Source organism: Symsagittifera roscoffensis, chromosome 10, assembly GCF_963678635.1.
Source record: "Symsagittifera roscoffensis chromosome 10, txSymRosc1.1, whole genome shotgun sequence".
In the NCBI taxonomy this organism is placed as follows: Eukaryota; Metazoa; Xenacoelomorpha; order Acoela; family Convolutidae; genus Symsagittifera; species Symsagittifera roscoffensis.
The window spans coordinates 21310539-21334997 of record NC_087071.1 but is presented as its reverse complement, the minus strand read 5'-3'; the positions used below and the strand labels follow the sequence as shown (position 1 = coordinate 21334997).

At 37.0% G+C, this 24459-nt stretch overlaps 1 protein-coding gene across 1 annotated transcript in view; it reads left to right on the top strand.

Moving 5' to 3' along the window:
• LOC134855395 (protein phosphatase 1 regulatory subunit 37-like) overlaps positions 1-2373 on the top strand; it is a 75364-nt gene extending 72991 nt beyond the window's left edge. The window contains exons 16-18 of the mRNA XM_063871901.1: positions 957-1175; positions 1428-1574; positions 2043-2373. Of these exons, the coding sequence (XP_063727971.1) occupies positions 957-1175; positions 1428-1574; positions 2043-2218 (542 nt within the window). The 3' untranslated portion in view covers positions 2219-2373. The remainder of the gene's footprint in view (positions 1-956; positions 1176-1427; positions 1575-2042) is intronic.
• Positions 2374-24459: the final 22086 nt, after the last annotated feature.

Sequence of the window (24459 nt, the reverse complement as noted above, 5' to 3'; positions counted from 1 at the left end):
TCACTACCCTGCTCCGGTCTTTTTTCTTCACCATGAATCCGTCAATTTCGTGCCATGTTCTTCTTCCTGGGCACTTCCAGGTTCCCCTCCTGTTGTGCCTAAAGAAGGAGCTAGTCCAGGTTAACCCCTGTTCGTGACACCATTCTATTAGATCCCTCCCCGCCGCGTTGGTCCTACCCAGTCCGAATGGTCCTACCGCGTCATCTTCTTCCCTCTGGGAGGTGTCCCCTACACTGGAGTTGAAGTCGCCTCCTAGTACTAGCTTTTTTGCGCCACATCTAATCATTTCGTTTAGCTCTTCTCTATACGCATCGAAATCCCGTCTATCGCTATTCCAAAGGGGCTGGTATGTCGCTACAAACTTGATTTGGTTGACCTCTACTGCCAAACTCCTGTCCCCGCATGTTCTCTTGCATCCTTGGTCTCTCCAATCTAGCGCCCATTCGTCTCGGAGTATTATCCCGCTTCTTTTGCCGTGTATAAGGACCCCAAACATGTCTTTTGCTTTAATCCATTTCATTCCTTCCTCCTTTTCCCTCAGTTCGGACAGTAATACCACTTCCGCGTTACTCTTGCTTATACATCTTAGGATTTCTGCAAAACGATTCCGTCTAGGGAACGAGACTCTCGCCCCCTGTATGTTCCACGTCCATACCCTGTTGCTTTACCTTTCCCCTTCGTCTTTGCTTCCCTTTCCCTCTTTTCTGCTCTGGTCTTTTGCACCTTCTCCCTACGTTTCCGTTTTTCTGTTCGTCTTCTTTCCCTTATCTCTCGCTTTCCTCCCTCTCCTTATCATTTGGTTATCCCATATTGACCTGCCTATTTGTTTTTTTTTCATTCAGTATAAATAGCTCGTTCCTAACTCTCGACATCGCCCACTAATCATTAAGTTAAATTATCACTAAAATAACCGGTTCTCTGGAATTGTACTGTGAAGAACTATTTCCCTATTGCAGGAGTAGAAGAGGATTTAGACTCCCCCTCAGTTGTGCCTTTCTCTCCTCCTCCTCCTCTGTCGCTCTCGCCTGACACCAAGCAGAAGTTCCAGAACATTCCTCACATATCCATCATCTCCTCTTCCAGTAGTAAAATGACGTCAGCTGTTTCTACGGACAACAAGGATGAAATCGCCTCCAGTAATGTAAACTCCGTAGAGTCATCCGAGGATAAAGAAGGTTTGTTTCTTTACACCTCAAGAACGCTACTGTGACAAATTGCGCCAGAATTGAAGTAACTTAAAAAACTAGAAATGTCATGTTTACCTAACGCGATACGTTTACAAAACTAAATACGCATAAACAATACTCTGATCTGTTTGTATTTCAGATATGTAGTCGTATTTTAGAAGAATTTAGGCGATTTTAAACAAAAGTATAAGTAAAATTCACTAGAAATAACCAAAAATTGTCTTGAATACTCTGTGTTAGATCAGAAAGAGTATAGCAGCAGTGGTAGTTTACCCGAGGAGGAGGAGCAGGAGAGTTCCAGGTCTCTGGAATCATCCACTTCCAGATCAAGTGGCACCACAGAAGATACAGTGCCAGGCATCACACTTGGAAATCTTCGGGAATCAGGTTCGTAGCTGTAATAACCCTCACACTGACTGTTCAAACAATTATAAACTCGAACCCAAATCTCTGTTTTGGAGTAACAATTCTGTTTTCGATTATTTTTCAAACTATGTTGTCTTATGCACAAGACTGCACCACTTGATTTACATATAATAGTTAGTTATGGTTTTACATGATCGTGTTGGGTAATTAGATAGTGTTGCGTTATTCATGGTTTGTGATCATATTTTTGGTAAACTAGTCTGAGTTTTCATCTTGTAGCTCATCAAGCAGACACATTTGAATCCATTAGCGTAATTCTTGTCATTTTTTCTTGAATCACCGGGAGTTCTCGAAATAATATGAATTTATCCAAAAAAAGTAACAGTTGAAAATGAAAGTGGTCATTTTTACAATAGGAGCTTATCAAGTTAGCTCATTGGGTTCATTCATTGAGGTCTCAGGATTAATAGGGATTGATTTTGGTTTCAGGCTTATCAACCTGGAATCCCAAAAACAACTCTGATAAAATCTCTATCCGCCGAGACAGCACGACAGAGAAAACCGCATCCGCCTCCGATCTAGACGAAGTTTCGACATCATCAGAAAATGTCGAAGGGAGCAAGGAGCCACACAGTACTGCATTTGATGTTCCTGGAGATCGTTGATATTGTTACTTGTAGTTACTTTACTTAGAACCTCATCTGAACTATAGACTTAAGAGTAATTTATTTTATTAGTTCATCTTCTGAAAAATTGGCAGTTTCGGATAAATGGCAACATTGGAATTATATGCGATAGAAACGAGGTTCAATTTGTTTCAAAACGAGATTTAATGTTTGTTCTGGTATTTTCGTTTTTTCTACTGCCATGGCTCCAATTTTTCAACTATCATACTAGAATAGGGGTGCAGTTAACAGAACTGGCAAAGATATCCATCTGATTTCATCATCCTGACATTGCTATATATTATCCTAATAATGGCCTTTTCAATAAGAAAAACTTCATTTTCTGGTATTCTTAACGAGTTTGGATTTATGGTATAAGACCGTTAATTGCTCCTCAAATAAAGAAGTTTTTTTTTGTTAATAAATAAAATAATCTTGTTAATTTTTTCCTTTTTGGTTCTCATCAAGTATGTGCTGCTGCTACTCTGAAGTTAGAAAATGCCTCCAAGATATGTTCTGTTTAATTGGGATTGTCCTTTTAAGGTGTTTTGTTTAAATATCATACTGAGTAACAGAACTGGTATGATAAAAGTAGACACTTGGTTTTTGATTTTTAATTGTTGTCGAAATGGAACCAGTCATTTTATTTTTGGAATAGAAATTTCTATAAATGACCGCTGGTCAAATAGTAAAATAACATGCTGATATAATGCAAACTAGCATCTAATTGTTCCATCAAAATTATCAAATTTCAGTACTCTCATTATGATATTTATTGAAACGCTCAACTGAAGTTTTGCCTCAAAGTTCATGCTGTTAACTATTGTTTCTGAAGAAACGTCCGGTCAGTAGTGTTAGTACTAGTAGTACTTATAGTAGTTAAATTACTTATGCTCTTGAGATAGAAATCAAATTGTATCTATGGACGCTTTTCTCTGATTTTGGTGCTTTTTGCCTGAAATTGGTTTTTAAAAATATAGTTTTGTCTTCAAAAACGGATTATTTTTTTTCGGTACTGAGATTTGTATAAGGCAGCCAAATTGTTTCTCTAAATTAAATAGGCAGGAGTAAATGATGCTTTGATTTCTATATCTTCATATTGGTCCTTTTGAGCAATTTGTTGACTTATATTGTGACCATTCTTAATTATTTGAAATAATCGATGATATATTTGTTATCCCTCAAAATCCATATCAGTATTTCGTATGGGGTCTTTTCTATCAAAAAGCTCAATGAAATTTGCATATTTCCGTTCCGGTATAATAGAAGATTATTTTTTAGCGATATCAGTCAAAAAGAAATCTTTATTGGCCGATGATTGATTTTTTACCTGTTACAGTCGCTGGCTCTTTTTTTCTCCTCACCCTCTTGAACTTCACATGAGCATCAATTTTATAGTTTATGAGTTCTTTTACAAGGTTAAGTATGAAACACACAAATGCTAGTCATAGATTAGATAGTCCTTAAGTCAAGTTTCATTACAATCGAGCAATGATAACAAATATTTTACTAGTAAAATTAGCAGGTGGGAGGAAAAAGAAAAAAGAGCCCAGTCGCTTATTGAGAATCTTTTCGTGACAGCAGCATCAAATAAATGACTTAAAAAATCAGCCAATCAAAGTCTTTGAAATCCCTGAAGTTGAGACTGCTTTAGGTTTTATGATTGTCTTAAACTCTTTTTTGGCTGGCCTGTTTTAACTCGATCCTTCTTTCACAAGCTCCTCACACTTTAACCGTGACACAATTTTTTCAAAATTTCTTGTGGGGGGGGGGGGGCTCTGTGGTTGGGGTAATGTAACAGAAAAGACCCTAAAAGTGTCGCCGTTTCGTCCTATGCTTTTATCCTTCTGAAGACAAACACACGACGCCTTTTCTTCCACTGTGTTTTTGTGTTCCTTCACACAAATCGAATCGAGTAGTATCTTGACTAAATAGAATCTATAATTTATACCAATCTTAATTTTAATCATGAGATGAAGTTTATTTTTGCTCCTAACAACGTTTTTGCCTCCTGAGATACTAACCACTTGCGGGAACCAGTCTTTGATATTGATTTTTTTTCTAGGGAAATCGTCGATTTTTTATGAAGACAACTGATTTGTCCGAGCTCTGTCAAAGCACTGCAGTGATCTTCTTCTGTCAATGTTTCGTGTGCTGATGGAGAATTATAAAAAAAGCTACAAAAGCACCACCATTGGAGGATTTTGGTAACAAAAATACGTTTCTTAGGAGCTTGTAACCTCCCAATGTATTGTGAACCGTAAGAAAAAGTTTTGGGCAGCGTATATTGGTACCATAGGCTTCTTCAAAAAAAAATTGGTTGATCGATCAAAAATGGATTTCACAAAGTAGAACTAATTGGTAGCCTCTGGGTGCTCAGATCTTCCGCCCCACCTTAAATCTGGTACCGTCCGCACTTGTGAAAAAGTACGTATCATGTACTGTAGTTCTAAATAATCTTATCTATGAAGGTAAATCTATACTTCAATCATTTAAAATTTAGTCATTGGACAAATGGAATCCAGCGTTCAAAATCAAAAACAATAAATATAATAAATTGTTTGAAGTATAGGTCCACATTCATCAAATCGATTTTTATAAGAGATTTCATCAAGCGAAGCATTAATCGAGATGAATGAATGCGTAGACATCAAGACAATTGAAAGCCTAGAGATTGGTTGGTTGCTTCGAATCTTGGATTTTCTTGCTGCGTGTGCAAAAAGCTTTCCGAAATCTTGAACATATCAACCCTGAAAATGACAAAGGATACTAAAACTCGAAATATACTTTGCAGCAAAATTCAGGAAAGACGAAAAAGGAAAACTAAAGTCCTAAAGGTGAAAGTGGGTAGTCAGGAGGGCTAAAAGTTGAAACTTGGTGTGGTAGTGGAGAAAATTCTCGTTGTTGACGACAAAAGTCTGTCATTATGGCAGCAAGTCTCCAATTTTTTTTCGAAGTTTTCTGATGATGCGACTGATGAATTATGATACGACGCCAAGCAATTTCAAAGCTTGTCATTTTTGGGACCTTGGAGCGACCTTAAACAATCTCACCGATTATTATAAAATTCATCTATTTCGATGTAAAAACTGACGTGTAATGGATAAGGAGTGTGTGCTGGACAGTTTTAAATATCCGATAAATGCGTATACGGTTTTCTTGAAGAAACATTTCCACCAAGCGATCGAGATATAAAAAAATATGCTGCCTCTCTGGGTCTGATTACAACAACTGCAGATTAACATAGTTTATCCAAAAACGGAAAAATCACAAAAAATATAGAAACACAAAATATAAATAAATGCTGAAGCTAGTAAAGCATTTTCTCAGTCTGAAAAACTATAAAAAGAGGTTGTGCAATTAGAAGTGATGACTAAATCAAAACCAAAGACTTACTATGGACTACTACTCTATTTTGCTTTTGTTTCGAATATTCATAAAGAAATCCTAATTGAGAGCAAAACAGATGTTTTATTCATGAATTTTCCATCCTTAAGAACCATTATGACTAATTATATGTACTTGCTGCTTCACCTTGGAACAAAACAGCAATATTTGTTGTGTGTGAAACTTGACCTAATGAGATGGATCTGGTGGATAAAAATTTGTGAAGAATGCCATGAAGGAGTTCTTAAAAATCACAAGACCAAATTGGGGGCGGATCGGCTTTTTTAAGAAATAATAATGATACCAAGTACTACCTCAATTTTTAACTTCTTTGGCTGTCAAACAAAATGTTTTCCTTAACTGCGCAGTTTTGCGGTGAAAAATAAAATAAATTAGGACAGCATGTAAAACCTTGAAAGTTTCCTGGTAAAAAAGCCTTCTGTTAAAACTTTTTCCAGTATTTTTTCAGAGCTTAGTGAATTAAACGGTCAAAAAATTGCGCTTGTTTTTGTAGCTGTAAATTTTTGCAATTTGTGAGCTTGCTGAAAATATGTTTTCAATATTAGTCGTATCAAATCCTCATAAGAATAAACGTTAGTGTTATTGAAAACAGTTTTAATTTGTTGTTTGAGATGCCAACATAACTATTTTTTTCCATTTTTTCAATAACATTTGAAGCTTTAAAGGCTTCTTTTCTTTTCGAAGATGAAATGATTGAGGGTTTCGTTGAAAAAACTTTCTGAGCCCAGGAATTTGGTTTTTGGATAGTCTTGGTCTAGGCCATCTGCTCAAAACCAGTGTTTGGTGATGGAGTGGCTAGAGCGGGAGCTTTTTTTGCATTGTGAAATCAAACAATTTCGAACTGCTGAAAATAGTTTATAAAGATTTTGTTTAGACTATCAATCTTAGCGTCACTTATGATGGTTTACTTAGTTTTCGTAGGTCTCAGAAAATTATTTTTTTTTGGTTCTATAATTTTTGCCTTTCCCTCACAGGTCTGATAAAAACTAAATTCTTATAATAATCATAATAACTTGTTTTAAAACCAATTATATACACAAAATTAAGTTCATTAAATTTTGGTTGATATAGTCTTGAGACGGCATCCTGAAGTTTTCAAAAGAAATCTGCCGTGGGATGCCTCAGAAAGCAGAACAGTTTTAATTAAATCTCAATTCTTATAAATAAACGATTAGTTTTTTTTTGGTAAATTTAGAAGTTTGTTCCTGAAAAAGGATGAACCATGCCTCGAGAAAACAACACCAGATTTAGCCTAGCAATCTTAGTTTGTATCCACAAGATTTATCCATAAAAAGACCGAACGATCCAGAATATAATTGTCAAGAAACTTGAAATTTATTTGTTTAAGGATAGATATAATCCGCAAACCTAAAGATTGATCAATTATCAATGAGTTTTGCCTCGAGCTTAACTTTTCTGTACAAGTCTGACTAAACTAGCGAGCTGATCCAGATCTTCTTTGTTCAAAAAAGATTTTATTGCATTTCCTTTTTTATCCCACGTAATATTTTGCTTGAAAGCTTCCAAGTTTCATATCGTTGTAAGTTTTGTTTTGAACATAATGTTAGTTGATATAATGTTTGTTGTTTAATAAGGTTTTTAAGTGATTGAAATTTTCATCCTACGGAACTTTACCCGAACTAACCTACGACGTGTTTTTTCTAACTCAATTATCTTAGTCTTACTAACTGATCCGTAAAGCAGAACACCATATTGAATTATTGGTTGGACGCAACTTTTTTATGCTCTCACTAGTGTTTTTGATTTTAGGGTTTCCCTAATTAGTCAAAAAATCCGGAGAAACGACAGACTTTTTTTGAAAACTTGTATGTGCTCAATAAAGTTCGTTTTGCGATCTAAGTACAATCCGTAGTATTCAAAATTTGAAACGTTTTCAATATGATCTCCGCTCATTTTGACATTTATATTTTTTGTTTTTTTTTCCTAGATTTTATGAAATTAACTAGTTTAGTTTTGTCAGTGTTAATTGATAGCTCGTTAATTATTAAACCAATTTTTTACGTCATGCAGTTCAACGTTCAGCGTGTCATGTCCCGTTTGTTTATCAGAGCTGTATTGTTCGAGTAATGAACAGTATGAAGATGATTGAAACACGTATCATTATCATTCATGTAAATGCTGAAGAGTAGGGGACCAAGGATAAAGCCTCTAGGAACTCCAAACTAAATGTTTACAATTTCCGAAGTAAACGGCTCTATAAAAGTAAACTGATTTCTTTTGTTCCAAAAGGATTTAATTAGGTCATTCACTCTCACTCTAATTCGGACTCTGTGACATTTTTCGAATAAAATAGTAAGCTCAACTGTATCGAAGGCTTTTTTAAATCCAGAAAATCACATCAACATTTTTAGAATTGTTTTCCCAGATGTCCTAAATGCTTCGAGATAGCTCTATTGGTACATCAAGAGTTTCCAATTATTGTCTGAAACCAAATTGATTTGGTGTAAGGAGATTGAATGTTTCAATATAACTAGTTATGCCAGTATAGAGCAAACGCTCAAAAACTTTACTTTGAGTGGCAAGTATTGAAATGTGTCTAAAATTTCCCGGTTGTGTGATATCATCATCCTTGTGGATTTGATAACTAATCAGGGTTTTTCTATAGCCTCTAAACCCCTTGAAAATACGTCAAAGATTCGTGGAGCAAATCAATTAACTTCTTATTAAAGCTGTATAAGTTGTACAATTTGTTTTTTAAGCTGTTTTGCAAAAAAAAATTTGTTCCAAGCATCTCACTCGCCAAATCTGGGTTCAAAATTTTAGCGGAATTTGATTTATTGATGCCGAGGGTTGCAATTTTTTCCCTTTACTTTATCCTGATCAATTTTTTGTGTTTCATCGTCAAAATAACTTTTTACCGAAATGTTGCTTTAATTTGTGGTCTTGCAAAATTTCAATTACCTAATATCACAAAAAGTCACTTGCTTAAACCAGTTTGATCAAAAAGAATTTCTTACAAAACTAAGTTGCGGTTTATCAGCCTAACAAATTTTTGTTAATTTTGGTTGCCAGACATTTTGATTATATTTTGATTAAATGGCCATCAGCCAAATCTAAGTGTTGATTAGAGATGTTATAACCTATTAGATGCTTTTTACTTCTTGCTAAGGAATTACTGCTACTGTATTTTTTTAAAGAAGTTTGTCGGCATTTAGCAAACACAACCCCTGTAACTGACTGAACTTTTTGAAATTGATTAGCTTTATTTAGTCTTTAATCAATGTTTTGTTTTGATTCAATGTGAGCAAAATTGTAGGGACTTGAAAGTTTTTCTACGGCGCCAATTTGAGATTGAAAACAGCAAGCTAATAACTATTCAACGCATGCATGGTTTTCTGCGGAGGATTTTGAATGGAACAAGACTGCTCGTATACAGGACAAAGTCCTGAATGTTCCGACTGCTCCTTAATCCATATCGAATAGATTTTGGTAGAAAAAAGTATTTTAAAACTATAATTTTTAGACAAAATCAATCATTGATCAATTGTGAAAATTTGTGTCGTGCAACCAGTTAGCTTGCCGCTCAAATAAGTTTTGAACAACTTTCTTGTGCGGGACATCTCACCATGCATACATAAACCATTTATGTTACTCTTTCAGCAATTATAAATAAAAATTTCAAAACGCGCATAAGTTAGTATTATTCCAGAGCATGGCTGAATTGGCAATTTTCAATCTACCATAACTTTGCAAAAAAGGATCGGAATTAAAATATATTTTTCTAAAATTTGATTTTAGAGAGTCAAGATCTTCAATGAAAAATGAACAGTCATTTTTAACAACTATTATTTTGATCGCAGAAAACTGACTAAATAAAAAAACCAAACCAAACATAAATATTAAGTTGTCTTCGAAAGTAGGAATACTAATATCGGCCAAATTTTGAAATCGATATCGACCATATTCTTACTGCCGCTATCGAGTTAGATTATTTCCCATTTTTAAATCAAAAAATAACGTTTTAAAAAGGCAGACTTCGCTTATTTAGATATCAAATTTATTGTATAACTATTAGCTTGACAAGGGTATATTTTAGGATTTTACAGTTTTTGAGTCGTCTACTTGGTTCAATTTTTGGAGCAGCTGCAATCATGTTTCGATATCTTGTCCCTTCTTTCGCTGTCCCTCTTTTCGGGATGATTCAGTTTTTACAGAATAACATCACGAAAAGTTAAAATTAAAGAATAGCAGAAGTTATTCCACGATTTTTACACTCATCAAAAAAATTTTACGCGTCAAAAAAATTTCTCTACATCGCAATCGCTCCCTCCATTCATTATATTTTGCAAACAACGACAATTCATCTGCTCTCTAGGGGAGGAACAACAGTTTACATTGGACATCCGAGGATTTACACAGCACTAACAAGCCAGGGCTTTCGGTCGCTTTTCATGTGTGTGAGTACGAAAAAACCCTGCCAACCACTGCTACAGGCAACAAAACCCATCACCAACAGGATTTGGCTAAAATTTTGACTTGCCAATCTTCCTTTGAGGGTAATTTTTTGCTATGGCCCGAATGAATTGGTCAATTCAAGACTGCGGTTGAATCGAAGTCTATTAATGTTGATGTCAAATTGAAATATCTCTAAACTCATGTCTCATCTGGAATTTTTTTCAATGCACAGGGCAATAAATTTTTTCAATCCAGTTTTTTAAGGACTAGATTCGCAACAAGTGTAAGACCTTTGAACTTATGCGTGTCTTTTTAAAGTGCCCAGAACTGAAAAAAAAAATACAAATAGTGAAACTAGCACCATGGAAAGTATTTGATGTTGCCGCCAAAAAGTCGGTAAGCCGGCATATAATCAATGTGTCCTGTGCACGGGTAGTTTTTTCAAATATAATTGTACAGTAAAAGATCGCAACTCAACAGGCCCAGTTCGCAACTCAAAGCAAGCTATGTTTTGCTTGCCTACAATTCAACATGGTTCCAAATTTCGTTAAGCCTTCAAATATCTAAGCTTGGCAGTGAAAACAATCATAATGTTTTTTTTTGCATGATGTAGAGAAAATTGGCTGCGCAAATTCTCCCGAAAAGAAGAATGACATTAGCAAAAAAAAAATCATTACGGCAAACCCAAAAATTAACACTCTGCCCAATCGCAATAAACCATTGACTGCGTCGTCTAACTTCGCGAGTAACGGGACTCTTTCCGGTTCTTCACATAGATATGTATTCAGACACAGACGTGACCACTGTCCCGGTAATGTGTGTATTTTATTGTACAAAGTTGGCTCTCGGCTGGTCTCGCGAAAAGGTTTATTTTAACTTGTCACGATTTAAATTATCTGGTGAACAACTTCAATGTGACAAAATCTGTTTCCACTAAGCGGGCTAAAAGAAACGTACTTGCTGAACTTGATCAATTTGAAAATACTTTCTTCGGTTGTCAAAGAAGGTCTTAGCGTTGTATTTGAAATAATAACCGTTAAAAAGCTGCCTGATCATTTCTCTCATCTGCAGCCAAACAAACCTGTTTTCCACAGTTTTTCAATATAAAGATGAAATTAGGGCAAAATGTGTGATATGCTGTCAGTCCTCGCAACTATTTTCAAGTGATTAATAACCGAAATGAATAATTTTGTTTTCAGTGAAAAGCAAAAAACTCATATGGCTGTTCTGGCCACTATATGTCACTAGTCGTCGATCGAACGAGAAGAGCTGGAGTTTGCTGCGTGATTCAGACTTGAAATATTTTTTCCACGGACACAAGTTTGCGTGTGATTTCTTCTGAGCTTTACATATCTAGGCGAGAGTTGCCCTGGTTTTCACTGAACGCAAAATTCACCAATGCACCTCATCAATTGCTGCACATTTTTAAGCGCGTGTTTTATGCAACCTTAGGGTCAAGAAACTTGACTAAAAAAGTTTGCACACTAACATTTGTTTTCTTGGACTTTCTTAAGAGACTTAGAGACCAGTCAATTTGATTTTGCTTCCAACAATTTTAGTAATCTTCATGCTTTGACGCCAATTGGTTTTTTTACAAGGTCTGCTTAGTTCGACATTTGCTTCTTTTTGTTTAAGCACAAACTTTTCTCACTCCAAAACGCTATGCACGAGCGCTGTATAATGTGAAAAAAAATTAGCTGTGATGATTAAAAGTGTATGTTCCGTCGCTCAAAACAGATATGTGGCGGGCTCCTCTGAAAATATTCTGAAAACGGGAGACTTAATGGGGTAAGTTGAATGGACAAATTTTGGTGAATATTTTCTACTACTGCGCGAAACGTCGCTGAACTACGGAAAAAACACTGTCGATTGTACCTCAAATCTTACAACCGCCCCTGGAATTTTCGCCCGATCACTAGTCAAGCTCGTTACTGTTCTCGCTCCTTCGGGGACATAGGACATCAATGCTCAAATTTAATTTGAATTGAAAGCTAGTACAAGGCAAGTGTGAATGCTACCTTTACCAGTGATTAGCCTCTGTTATTTTTAATCCCCAATTTCACTGTTCAATCCCAACTAGAGTTGACATTTTTCTCAGTATAAAGTACGCTAGGCTATTGATGCTAATGCTCTTTGAACAAAAAAACGCGATGAGTTAAATATCGATACGCAATGAAACGTATGTTCATTGAAATTATATGAACTTATTTTCATTTCATTGATAAAGTCAGGCTTAAATAGCAAAAAAGCCCACAGTTTATCAATTATTTATAAAACAAGTTTTGATATCTCTCTGCAATTTAATAAACTGATTTTAGTCGTTTTATTTCATTCTCAGAAAAAGAACACTTTCTCGAAATAATTCGATTCTATTGGGTTTTCAGTTGGAAAACGGACAACAAAAAAATTATTTATAAGCAAAACGCATATAACAACAAAAAATTATATCACAAATGGAACAAGGAATTGGCTTCTCCCATTATTCAGTTTCAGTTTTGAAAACAATTCTTCATTTTCATAAAGTAATGAATTTTTGCATGTGAAAAATTTAAGGTTCTTTTTCCTGTTTCTCCACCTCCCACGGGCAGTAATTTTATTTTGTAAAAAGTTTTTACAAGGCTATCTATGAAAATTAATTTTGTTTGTCATAGCCTAATTTGTCAATTTTCGAAACAATGAACATTGTGAACAAATTTTTTGTTCTGAAATTTGCAGGTGGGTGGGGGAGGAAAAAGAGCCCAATTTAACTATTGCCCGCCTTTTGTTTTTTATTTTTCAAAAAGTTTTTGTTTTTATAATGCATTGTTTTTATAAATTATTGTTTTTATAACAATTTTGAACAGATTTGTTCTTCATACCTCACATATTGTTGTTCATAACAGCTTAAAAAAAAAAAATTTTGAATGGTAGAGGGTAGTGGAAAGGAGCCCAGATTAACATGTGAAACAAGAAAGAAAACGAACCATTGGCAACGCGGGGGGGGGGGGGGGGGGGTATTAAAGAGCGAAAGAGTTTCGTAATTTGTGGGTGGGGGTTCTTTTAAAGGTTGGGGGGGGGGGGGGGGCTATACTGGTAGAGTCAATATTTTTTAAAAGCTTTTCTACTAATAACTAATATCTGGGACACTAGGAAAGAGCAGTGTTAGAAAATCAAAAATCAGACTTTAGAAGGATATGCTGAACACTCAGATTCGAATTTTTTAACTTAAAAAAATGCGTGCAATAGTTTTTACCGGATTGTCGTGTAAAAACACAGTTTTCAGTAGATATAAATAATTTCATGATGTTCAGGCTGTAGATAAACGTGATAAACATAAATAAACTGTACGAGATTGATTATGTCAGTTTTTTGATTTTTTCATTCATGCATTTTTTCATTCTGCTAAAAAAAATTGTTAAGTAGATCCGTAGAACCTGTTAGCTGGTGTTTCTAGTGCTTTATTGTTCCGACTTTCGATACGAAAGTAACGGAATATTTGTGCTCGGGGGGGGGGGTTTTTTTCTTCAGACAAATTTCGACTTTTTAACTAGCCATTTTTGACGGAATTTTTTTATATCATTCAAAAGGTATGCTTGTCCTGAGCCTAAATTTGAAAAGATATTCCACCTGTGATCATTTTTCATAAAGTTATGAGGGTTTAAAGGTTGCCATTTTGGCCATTTTGACCAATTTGGGACAATTAACGCGCAATATAATTCGCACTATTAACGCGTAAGCGAGATTTAATCCGTCTTATAAATCGTTCCAAATTGGTTGGAAGAAGCTTATTTGCCATAATTGATTTGTTACAAGGAGTGAAATCTATCGTTTTATACTTTGTATGGCGTGTGGGGGGATGATTTTCACAAAAAAAAAAATCAAATTTTAGAAAAAAAAATTTTCATTTTATTTTTTCTTACATTTAATTTTTTAATGTTATTACTGCTCCATAATACCTTAAAAGGCAGTCGGAATATTCAGAGCTTCGCCCTGATTCGAGTAGTCTTGTTTTACTTTGTTTTAGTAAGTTTGTTGTGAAGGAGAGAGGAAACGGAATTGATCGGGCAGAAATTCCGCGTCATCTAAAGAAGTGTCCTCCAAATACCATCCATTTCCGTTTCAAACAGTGGCGAAACGTTTATCAGATATATCTGGTTGCTCGTATCTGTTCACCAGATTACAAACCAATGAACGAGTTTCATCGGAATATTTGCATATATTTGTTCGGCTCTTTTTCCTCCCCCATCAGACCCCCCATGCGTTTTTATTGTTAGCTGGATGAAGGAAGAAGCAAGGTGATTTAACTTGTAAGGTGATTCAACTTTGGCCCAAATAACTCTCGTTAGTAAACTCTCCACAACAGTTTAGGACGTCCTGATCATACCCAAAAGCCTGCCTCCAAGCTAAAATCACGCGTAGAGTACCGCATGAGTTGTACCCAGAGTGGTTCCAGAAAAAGGGTAATTTTCAAAATTAGCGAACTTAAACGAAAATTTTTTTGCAGAATGACTATCTTACTTTAACTTAACGCTACCCAATGCTGTAATTTATATGCTGTTCAGCAAATGTTTCTCGCGAGATTCTGAACCAACAGTTCTTGCAACGAAAGTGAACAACCCAATACAGCGTGGACGTTCTTCGTTTTGACGATTACTGCAAACTGACGTTTCCACATGGGAGGAGAAAAACGTAAAAAGCTATTGAAGTGGAATTATTTCGCTCAATCTCCTAACTTGACCCTAACTGACTTATTTTATTCCAGATTTTTTTCGGAACATGTTTTTGGTCCATTATACATTTCTAAGCACTCGCAAAAAGAAGATCTGCGATCTAAATGCGATCGGAAGTTAAATTAAAAAAAGAACCTCATTTTTGTTAAAGTCGTAAGTTTGGAAATTCAAAAGGTTGTTAATAAGTTTTATTATAGGCAAACTGTTAGGCATCAAATCGAAATCTTACTGCACTCTTTTATTTCAGATCCCATCGGACATTAGAGATCGCGAGGTCAAGACAGCAGGTCCCCAGACAGAAAGAAGAATTGATAGCACTTACATAAACTCAAACTGGTGTCTATCTAGAAGAATTGATAGCACTTACATAAACTCAAAACTGGTCCCTATATCATTCGGGCAACCACAAATAAATTTTAGCGTAGATAAAATTTATCAACTTTATGTTACACTATTGTATTGTATAAATGTACTAGTTAAGTTTTTAGTTTTGTTGAGTTTTCTCACCCGCCAAACCTCTCTTAAGGTTACTTTTCTCCTTTTCTCGTCTTGTCGATTCCATCATTTATGTTCTATGCGGTGGATCATAACCCCCCCATTTTGTCAACCCCGCGTCTCTGCCGTGTTGATTTTCGCGTCGCCGTTTCGTGCTGATTTTTATTGCGTTTTCCACCGACGGGTCGTGGTGAGTTCACACTAACCGACGGTACATCCTGTTCTTCGTTCGCCGCACCTAGGGTTGGTTCCCTTCGTCCGATTTCCCACTCACTATCGTATTCGTCGTCGTCGTCTTCGCTCTCGTCCGCCGAGTATTCCACTATTCGCTGTTTTGTTGATTTTCTTGCATTTTCCATTGCGGCTCGGTCCTTCTCCGCTTTTCGTTTATATTTGTTCGAATCGCTTGAGGCCGGTGTACTGGTCACGTTTCTACTCGGTCCAGGGGTGCACTCCTCGCTTTTATTCCCAATTAGGCTTTCTTCAGCCGCCGATCTAAAAGACACACCACTCCGCCTTAGTAACGACCCTTTTTTCATTTGCACCGTATGTTTAGTCATTTTGTCAATTTTTAATGGCAAACGTTTATACCTCCTTGGGTCTTTTGGATCTGTCTTCCCGGTCCTCTGATACACCGTCGTTGAACTTGCTTTATGCCTTTTCAGCCATGTTGGGGTCTTGGGTGGGCCTAGTTCCTTGGGGTCCACAACTTCTGGAGCCTTAGGATCCGCTACCTCGTCATCGTCCAACATGATTGGAGCTTTCCTATTTTGAGGGGCGAACACTAAGTCACTTTTCTTCTCCCAATCTAGGGTAAGTTCAACTTCTGGGAGGTTTCCCGCCTTGTCTAAACAAGATAACTTTTGATTAACGACATTGTTCCAATTTAGGTTTTTTAATGACGGCTTTTTCGTTAAATTTCGCAGTGCCGTATTAGCTTCTCGACCATGGTATGCTTCGAACGGCGTTAGTTTAGTTTTAGAGTGTGGCACGAAACGTAATGCACTAAGCGCCCGGGAGATCATCTCCCCAAACTTGTAGTTTTTATTTTCCTGGAGATAAGTCAACACGTAATTTTTTATCGACCCAATAGTCCGTTCAACCATTCCTGTTGCGCGATGGTCCCTAACCGGAGATTTAATAAGTTCAATACCTTCGTAGTTACAGAAATTTTGAATTTCGTTAGAGAAAAACCCCGTGGCTTGATCCATGTGCAATTTCCTTGGGTGTCCATGAGTATTTATGTACTTCCTTAGGAATTTCAATACACTTTTTGATTTGTTGCTTGAACAAACATACGCCGACGGCCAATGCGAGAAAGTATCTACTGCTACAAGTACATATTTTTTTCGACCCCTAACATAGTTTACTGGACCCCAGAAGTCTAATTGGACCAAATCATTTGGTTCCTTAGGATTATACGTTTCCCCCATGTCATTTTTGGGAATGTCTGGTTTAAGGTTTTTACCTGCTTCAAAACATTTTTTTCAGTATTTGGCTGTGGCCCCGATATTTCGGTGCATAAGGGGAATCCACACGTCCTTTGCCGCCGCGAACATCTTATCCCTCCCATGATGGTTATAATGGAGACGATTTAGAATTGCTGATGATAGGTCCTTCGGTATCGCTAACCGGCCGTCCATCCACAGGCAATTCTCCCTTACTGCGAAATCATTGTAATGCTGGGCGTAGTATTGTCCTAATCTTGTAATAATCTCCTTTGCTCGTGGGTTCTTGTCTCTGATGTTGTCTCGGATGGTCTTCATAATTGGGTCTTTTTCAATGTTTGCTTCGATTAATTTTAAATTCAAAACTTCCAGGTGTTCAATTTTTTTCACGATTTTACTATCCGACGGCACTATGGAATAGATCTATTTTTCATTTTGTACAAGTGGGTACGATGAACCGGGGAACTGATGTGGAAAAGATATAATTGTATTCAGTTTTTTAGATTTAGTTTGTTTGGTATCAAATTTTTCAGGTGGTATCATTTCAATATCGGAATCCGAGCTAACGCTGGGAGGTTGACTTAGGCGGTTTAACACAACATTTCGATTAACATTTTCCGAATTAGTTGATGTGTTGACTATTGCCGAAGTTGGAGGATCATTCTTTTCTGGCGAATTGCTCATGTTATTTCTCTCGGATTTGCTACTGTATTTTTTCAAAGTAACTGGCTTTTCACTATAATCTTTCGTACTGTAAATTTTCAAAGTAGGTGGCTTTTCACTGCAGTCTTGTAAGATGGATGGTTCGCACTTATAATTTTTTGACACCGAAGGTTTGTACTTGTAATTTGTTGAAATGGAAAGGTTTCGAGGGTATTGAATCAATTTTTTGTGTTGGCAACTGTAATTTAAGCAATGAGAACAAAGTCTGAATCTCGTTCTTTGGTATTTGCATATTTCCTCCGGTATGCAAATATCTCGCTGATTGGTTAACCGTCCGTTGCATGTAAACACGCCCTCTATTGAGCGTTTGTGCTCACGGTGAATATTTGCATAATCGTCTTTTCTTACATTCTCATTGGATGAAACTGCTTTCGTTGTGTCGAAACATGACTTTACGCCCCCTACCGTCGGTTTTCGCTGAATGTTGTCCACTTCTTGACCCCTAGGCTTCATTTTATCCTTGGGCTTCAACGCCGCGCTTATCATTCTTATCTTTGCTAATGTAAAATTTTCATCGTAATGGCTCGTCTCGGGTGCCTCTGCGGACGGAAACCGAGACAGATAGTCAGCCATCCCCATTTTTGACCCTTGTCGATGTTCAACTTTAAAGTCGTATGGCACCAGACGATCATACCAACGAGTTAAGCGACTGAAAAATGTTTTATTTCCTTTTGGTGACGAATTCAACAATGTAAGTAGCGCTTTATGATCAGATATCACTGTGAAATACCGACCGTATATATAATTCCGAAAATGTTCCGTGGCCCACACTACCGCGAGTAATTCCAATTTGTTTGTGGAGTATTTTTTCTCAGCCGGATTAAGGTAACGAGATGCAAACGAAATTGGATGCCATCCGGATGCGCCATATTGTTCTAAAACGGCCCCTAGGCCATCGTGGCTAGCGTCACCAATGATTCTAGTTTCACGGTGAATGTTGAAATGTCGTAATTCGACGATATTTTTCACAAGCGATTTTAATTGTTGGAACGCATTTTCGCACACGGGTGTCCTGACAAAATCATTATTTTGGCTCAGTAGTGGCCTTAACGGTGCGCTTAACTCGGCAAGTTTGGGTAAAAATTTGTGTAAGCTATGTAACGAACCCATCAAGGATTTCAACTGCTTTCGAGATTTTGGGGTTTTCAAGTCTTCTATAGCTTGTGTTTTTCTTACTAAGGGCGTTATACCACTTTCCCCAATTCGAAATCCAAGCCATTCGCACTCAGTTTTCGCAAATTCGCATTTTCGCAATTTTAACGCGACATTGGAGACGTCCAGCTTTTTCAATATCTTTTCAACTAACGCAATGTGTTCGATTTTAGTTCCTTTTGAAGCAATTAAGATATCATCAATAAACGCGTTAGCCTGGGGGAACTCCTTCAGTAAATTATCTATTACCTTCTGGAATTCGGCCGGCATTGACGTAAGTCCGTAAAATCCGTTTTTAAAACGATAACTCCCCGTGGATTTTCCGCCGAATAATGAGAAATTGCATTGCTCGCTTGTTTTTTGTTCTAATGCGACTTGTCCGTACGCATATGTGAAATCCAATGTTGTAAAGTATACATTCCCCGATTTTTTCTCCGCAATAATCTGACTTGCTCCGTCAATTAATTCGTCAAAATTCGGCATCTGGTACTTATTTTTGTGTACCTGTTTATTCAATTCTCTTGATTCTAGTGCTAATTTTATGCTTCCGTCCTTTTTTATTGTAATGACGATAGGAGAGACGAATTACTTATCTGAGCACTCTTGTAATTTTATGATATGTCCTTCATTTATCAGCCGATGAATCTCTTTATCCACCTTTTCTTGTAGACTGATTGGCACCCTACGCCCTTTTTTTTTGTTGTATGGGCTTCAAATTTTCAAAAAATTCAGCTCTTACTTTCGCATTCCGGATCTTCCCTATCCTAGTAAATAAGTTTGGGTACAACTTACAGAAGTATGTTTGCAATTCGTCGTATTCCTCCTCCTCTTGACTGGTCCCTTCCCCTGTGATTCCCATCACTTTCTTCCTTTGAACTAGCTCGAGACCCAGGGTGCCCATCAAGTCGCGCCCAAGGATTGATTGGTGATTTCCGGATATTACTGACACCCGCGCTGGTGCTGCCCAGCCATTTAGCGACATCATCACTGTTACCTTCCCTAGTATGTTTATTCGGTTGTTGTTGTAATCCAGAAATTCCTCTTTTGACGGTTGTAGTTGAATATTTGCTTTTCCTAACGTTGTTTTTAGGTCGTTTATGCTGAAGATAGTCACTGGAGATCCACTATCTATCCACAACCACATCTTCTTACCTGACACCTCCACTTGAACGCGGGCCCCAGGGATCTTTAATTCAGTCTCATTTTTCTTCCTTTTTATCGACATTACCATGTAGTCATCCGATCCCGACGTCATGGACTCGTTTTCCCCACACCCCTGCTGATTCACCCACATTACTGGGTCTTCATTCAATTCGTTTACGTTCTGCGTACTTTGATGATGCTCATTTTCCTCCCTGACCAATCCAACTCGTCCACGTCCTCTCCATTGGTTAGTACCCCTTCTAATTCCTCGGCATGTTCGTTCAAAATGACCCAGTTTTCGGCATGAGTTACATGTTGCTCCTTTTGCAGGACAGCTCGCGATGTGGTCCAGGGTAAAGTTTGGCGCGTCGCAATTGTAGCACCTACGGTTATTTCCGCTTCCCCCACTACTACTTGATCCTTGGGTATATCTTCCACGTCCCGCACGTCCTCGGCCTCAAAAAAATCATTGTCCCCTTCTTATATTGTTTACTGGCTCCTGTTTTATTGAAATTGCCGGAGCTGATGAAGCTGGTTTTCCCGTATATGATTTGTATGCGCGCTCACCACGTTCATATGATAAGGCGATCCGGTAAACTTCCTCCGGTAACTTAGTTGATCGTGACAATTCTCGTTGGCAGTCCGATTCCCGCATATTCATATTGAAAATATCACAGACGTTTTCGGCAGCGTTTGCAAAATCACATCTTCCTGCTAGGGCACTTAGCTCCGCATGAAATTTTTCGAAAGTTTCGTTCTCACGTTGTTTTCGTCCGTAGAACAGTCCCCGCTCATGAGTTACATTCCTCTCACGTTGGAAAACATTTTGCATCTCATCCAGGACCCGTGGGTACCGTTCCGTTTTAATGTTAACCGTCGGTTTCCGTGCTTTAAATATGCGTTGCGCCTCATCTCCGATACAAAGATACAAGTTAGACTTTAACTTCTTTTCCGAATCGATACGGTTTTTTCCATTGACTTCTTCAGGCAACGCCGCGATAGCCGCCGCATTTAGAGTACTCGCAAAATAGAAATCATCGGGATCAATGTCGTATTTTGCTATCATCCCCCAGTGAAATTTAATTATCCACTCCTCCCAAAATACTGGAGGTTCCGGCGTTCGTGTTTCCCAAAATGCTACTATATTTAATGGATTTTTCCACCCTCCTTTTTTCTCTGCTGGCTGCGCCATGTTAAAGTCGTAAGTTTGGAAATTCAAAAGGTTGTTAATAAGTTTTATTATAGGCAAACTGTTAGGCATCAAATCGAAATCTTACTGCACTCTTTTATTTCAGATCCCATCGGACATTAGAGATCGCAAGGTCAAGACAGCAGGTCCCCAGACAGAAAGAAGAATTGATAGCACTTACATAAACTCAAACTGGTGTCTATCTAGAAGAATTGATAGCACTTACATAAACTCAAAACTGGTCCCTATATCATTTTGAAACAAAAAATAAACCAAATTGACTTTAGAGAAAAAACTCTTAAAAAATATCAGAGCCTTTTTTATAATATTTAAAACTTGCAATAAACCCTTGATTGTTCAAGGTTTCACGCTTTGTATCTTTTCACTGATTGTGATTTTAAAATAAATATTACAAAATCATGATACTCAATAATTGGTTTGAAACCTTTTGGTGAAGTTTTTGGCTGTTCATAGTCGAACCACTTCTAGAGACTGCGAAATTAAGTAGATCTTCAACTACTTGATTTTCCAGTATTTGTTAGGATCTATAGAGTCTATGAAAAATGAGTAGAAATAAGACCAGTATTCGACTAAGAAGTTAGTCGAACGAAATTTGAATAACGTGGCGAATGGGGTTTTCAATCTGAAAAAAAACTATGAGTTAGTCAATAACAGGATCCAATTCGATAGATTTTGAGTTATATCTGGGGTGTATAACTCATAGAGTAATTTCGGATAGGGTACACCGTCTGCTCGTCACGCTATCTTATTTTCGGCCGGATAGATTCGTGCAACTTCTTAGTCTAATACCGATCCTAATCTTACTCTTATACTATCTAGTCTCAGGTTGTTTAACTAGTCTCTGCTAGGCTCAATAGATCTAGGGTATACTGGTTTATTGCGGCTGCTGAAGTGCTCGGGAGAGTCCAACTAATTTCTAAGTTAAATTCAAATCTCTCTGGTGCTGAAATTACAAGTAACTTCAGCACTTACAAATAAGTGGGTTGTTAGTTAGATGGATCATGATTGGTTAATATTAAATACTTTACATTGGTAAAACATTTAATTTATCCAATCATAAAATATAGTTTAGATCAGGTTCCACCCATCCGGGTTTTACAGAGTTTTTTAGAACAGTTCTTCTGTAATTCAAGGATGGATGATGGACGTTGGTATTTGGCGAACATCATAATTTTCTTCCGCTTCTTCTTGTGACAACGACAAATCAATTCTGATTTCAGAATGGTTGGCTATGTCAGGTTTTTCTGTTCTTCGGGGAGAACTTCTTTTGTGTCTGATCTAGCTTGGGAATGGCGTGGAGATTGTGCGTGGAGGGGAGGCCTGGTTACTCGGATCTGTACGTATACTTGAACATCGAGGTGGTCATTGGTCTAGTTCAATGAAGTCCTTTTCTGCGAAGTCAAGTCGTACTCTAAATCCTTTGAGTTGTGATTGTGAGCGGCATATCGATTGTAGTTGGTCATTCTCTCTCGAGTGTAGTGGGGTCGTCTTGTCTTTTGATGTTCGTCCTTGGTGTTGTATTCTGATCTATATATTGCATCATGTGATTTTACATTTTATAAAACTTTTATTAGTTTAATATTTTTTAATAATGATTTTAGTTAGTTGTTTTCACAAAAGCTTTTTGTTTTAGTTCGGTTATTTTGAAGAGTTACTCACCCTTGAGTAGCTCTTATTAAAAATAAAGGTGTGGTCACAAAGCGTGGATGTAGCACGGTGGGTTAGGCCGGCTATAGAGCATGCTCAGGACGTCCTTCCTGGTGGGTTAGGCCAGGTGTGGGAGTATGATTTCATGCGGTTTTTGTGAGGGGTCCTGTTATGTGACAACGTTTTATGTTGGGTTTGTTGTGGTTTTACTTGTGTCTTGTTGGTTATGTACTTTTTTCAAAAAGCAAATTGTTTGTGGTATGGGTTTGTCTTTCGACTTTTTTGTGTTTTATTATCTCTTTCTAAGACTTTGTAATAGTCTTCAAAAGAATAAATTATCCAGTTTTAAACTGGGTTAATCCGGTTTGGGTACCGTTGGTTTCCTTTTCTTAGTCATGCTGTTATTCTATGATTTGTGGTATTTAGTAAGCTGCGTTGGTTAGTTTTGTTTAGTATATGATTCCTTTCCAACCGGGTTAAAGGAAAGTTTGAAACATGTTATTGTATGTTAGAGTTGTTGAGTGTGAAAACTTGAAACTGAAATTCATTATTTTAAACAATTCTTCGTGGGCGAGCTGTGCGAGTGTGGATAGAATTTCTGTGCGAATGAATGAAAATATCAAAAGGTTAGTACTGCAATTGCATTTTATCAATTTACTGCATAGAATTTGGAAATTTACTGCTAGTTATGGGGGAATTTTAAGATACAAATTTTCATTATAATTAGATTTACTGCTTTTGGGGGGAAAATTTTATAAATTAATTTACTGCATTGGTATTATATTTATTTAATTGTTGGTGCAAAAGTTTAATAGGGTCTTAAACAGTTTTGAAGAAGTTTGCTATTTTTTATTTTTCTTTTGTGAATTTTTCAGATGATCTAGGATGAAGGCTAAAAATCTAAAGAAAACATGATTAAAGAATGGTGAGTTTTTAATACTCTAATTAGTTAGTAATATTTACTTAATTCATACTTACCTGTTAGTCGTCGGGGAAAAAACCGTGGGGGAAGATGTCGTGAATTAGTTCTGAAGTTGTTAGTAGTTTAGCTAGAATGCGGATGATATTTTTAGTCTGAAGCAGTGGCCAAAGCAATTGAAGTGCCTTAATAGTGGTTAGTTCTTCAGTGCCTACTGCAAACTCATAAGGTGTGTTTTGGATTAAGTTATATAATTTGTGGTTAAATTTAGTGTTGTGGATGAATTCTAAAATTGGGATTTCTATAGGTTGTACAAACTCGTGCGGGATAAGGAGGGGTCGGGATTCTTCGGCGTTGAAGGTCTTGGTGATGGGGCAGAAAATGTACATTTGGGTTATGGGATCATAATTACGAAGAATACCATGGAGGTTAGTGTCTTTAATACAATATGTGAAATTTAGGAAATACGGTGAAGTGTATTTTGAATTGATGAATTGGAAACGATGGTGTGGTTGTCTAGAGGGTGTGTGGAGGTCAAAGTGATTTTGGATGAAACGATAGTAACTGTATGTATGTGTTTGTTTAGTTCGCAACATAATATCGTGTGAGCAGTGTAAATCTCTTTCGTGTGGTGCAAGGAAATGAAAGGTTAGTGAAAAGATTTGGAAGCGTTCTTTAAAACTGTCGTATGCTTGTGTGTTTGTTAGTGCTTCTGAAATAATGTGATCAAACTTTCGGTCGAAGATGTTTAGTGTAAATACATATGGTGTCTTGATGAAAAATTTCTCGGTGATTTGTGGATTAGCGAAGCGATCGTCGTCTAAGAATTGATCTTGGTTAGCTCTGATGATGTTGTGATCGTAGTATTCTAGTGTATATTCATTAGCTCTAGGTGCAGTGTGTATTTTTAGTGATTTTTTGTATCCAACGTAAGTAAACTGTCTAGCGGTTAGTGGTGTAGTTAGTCGATA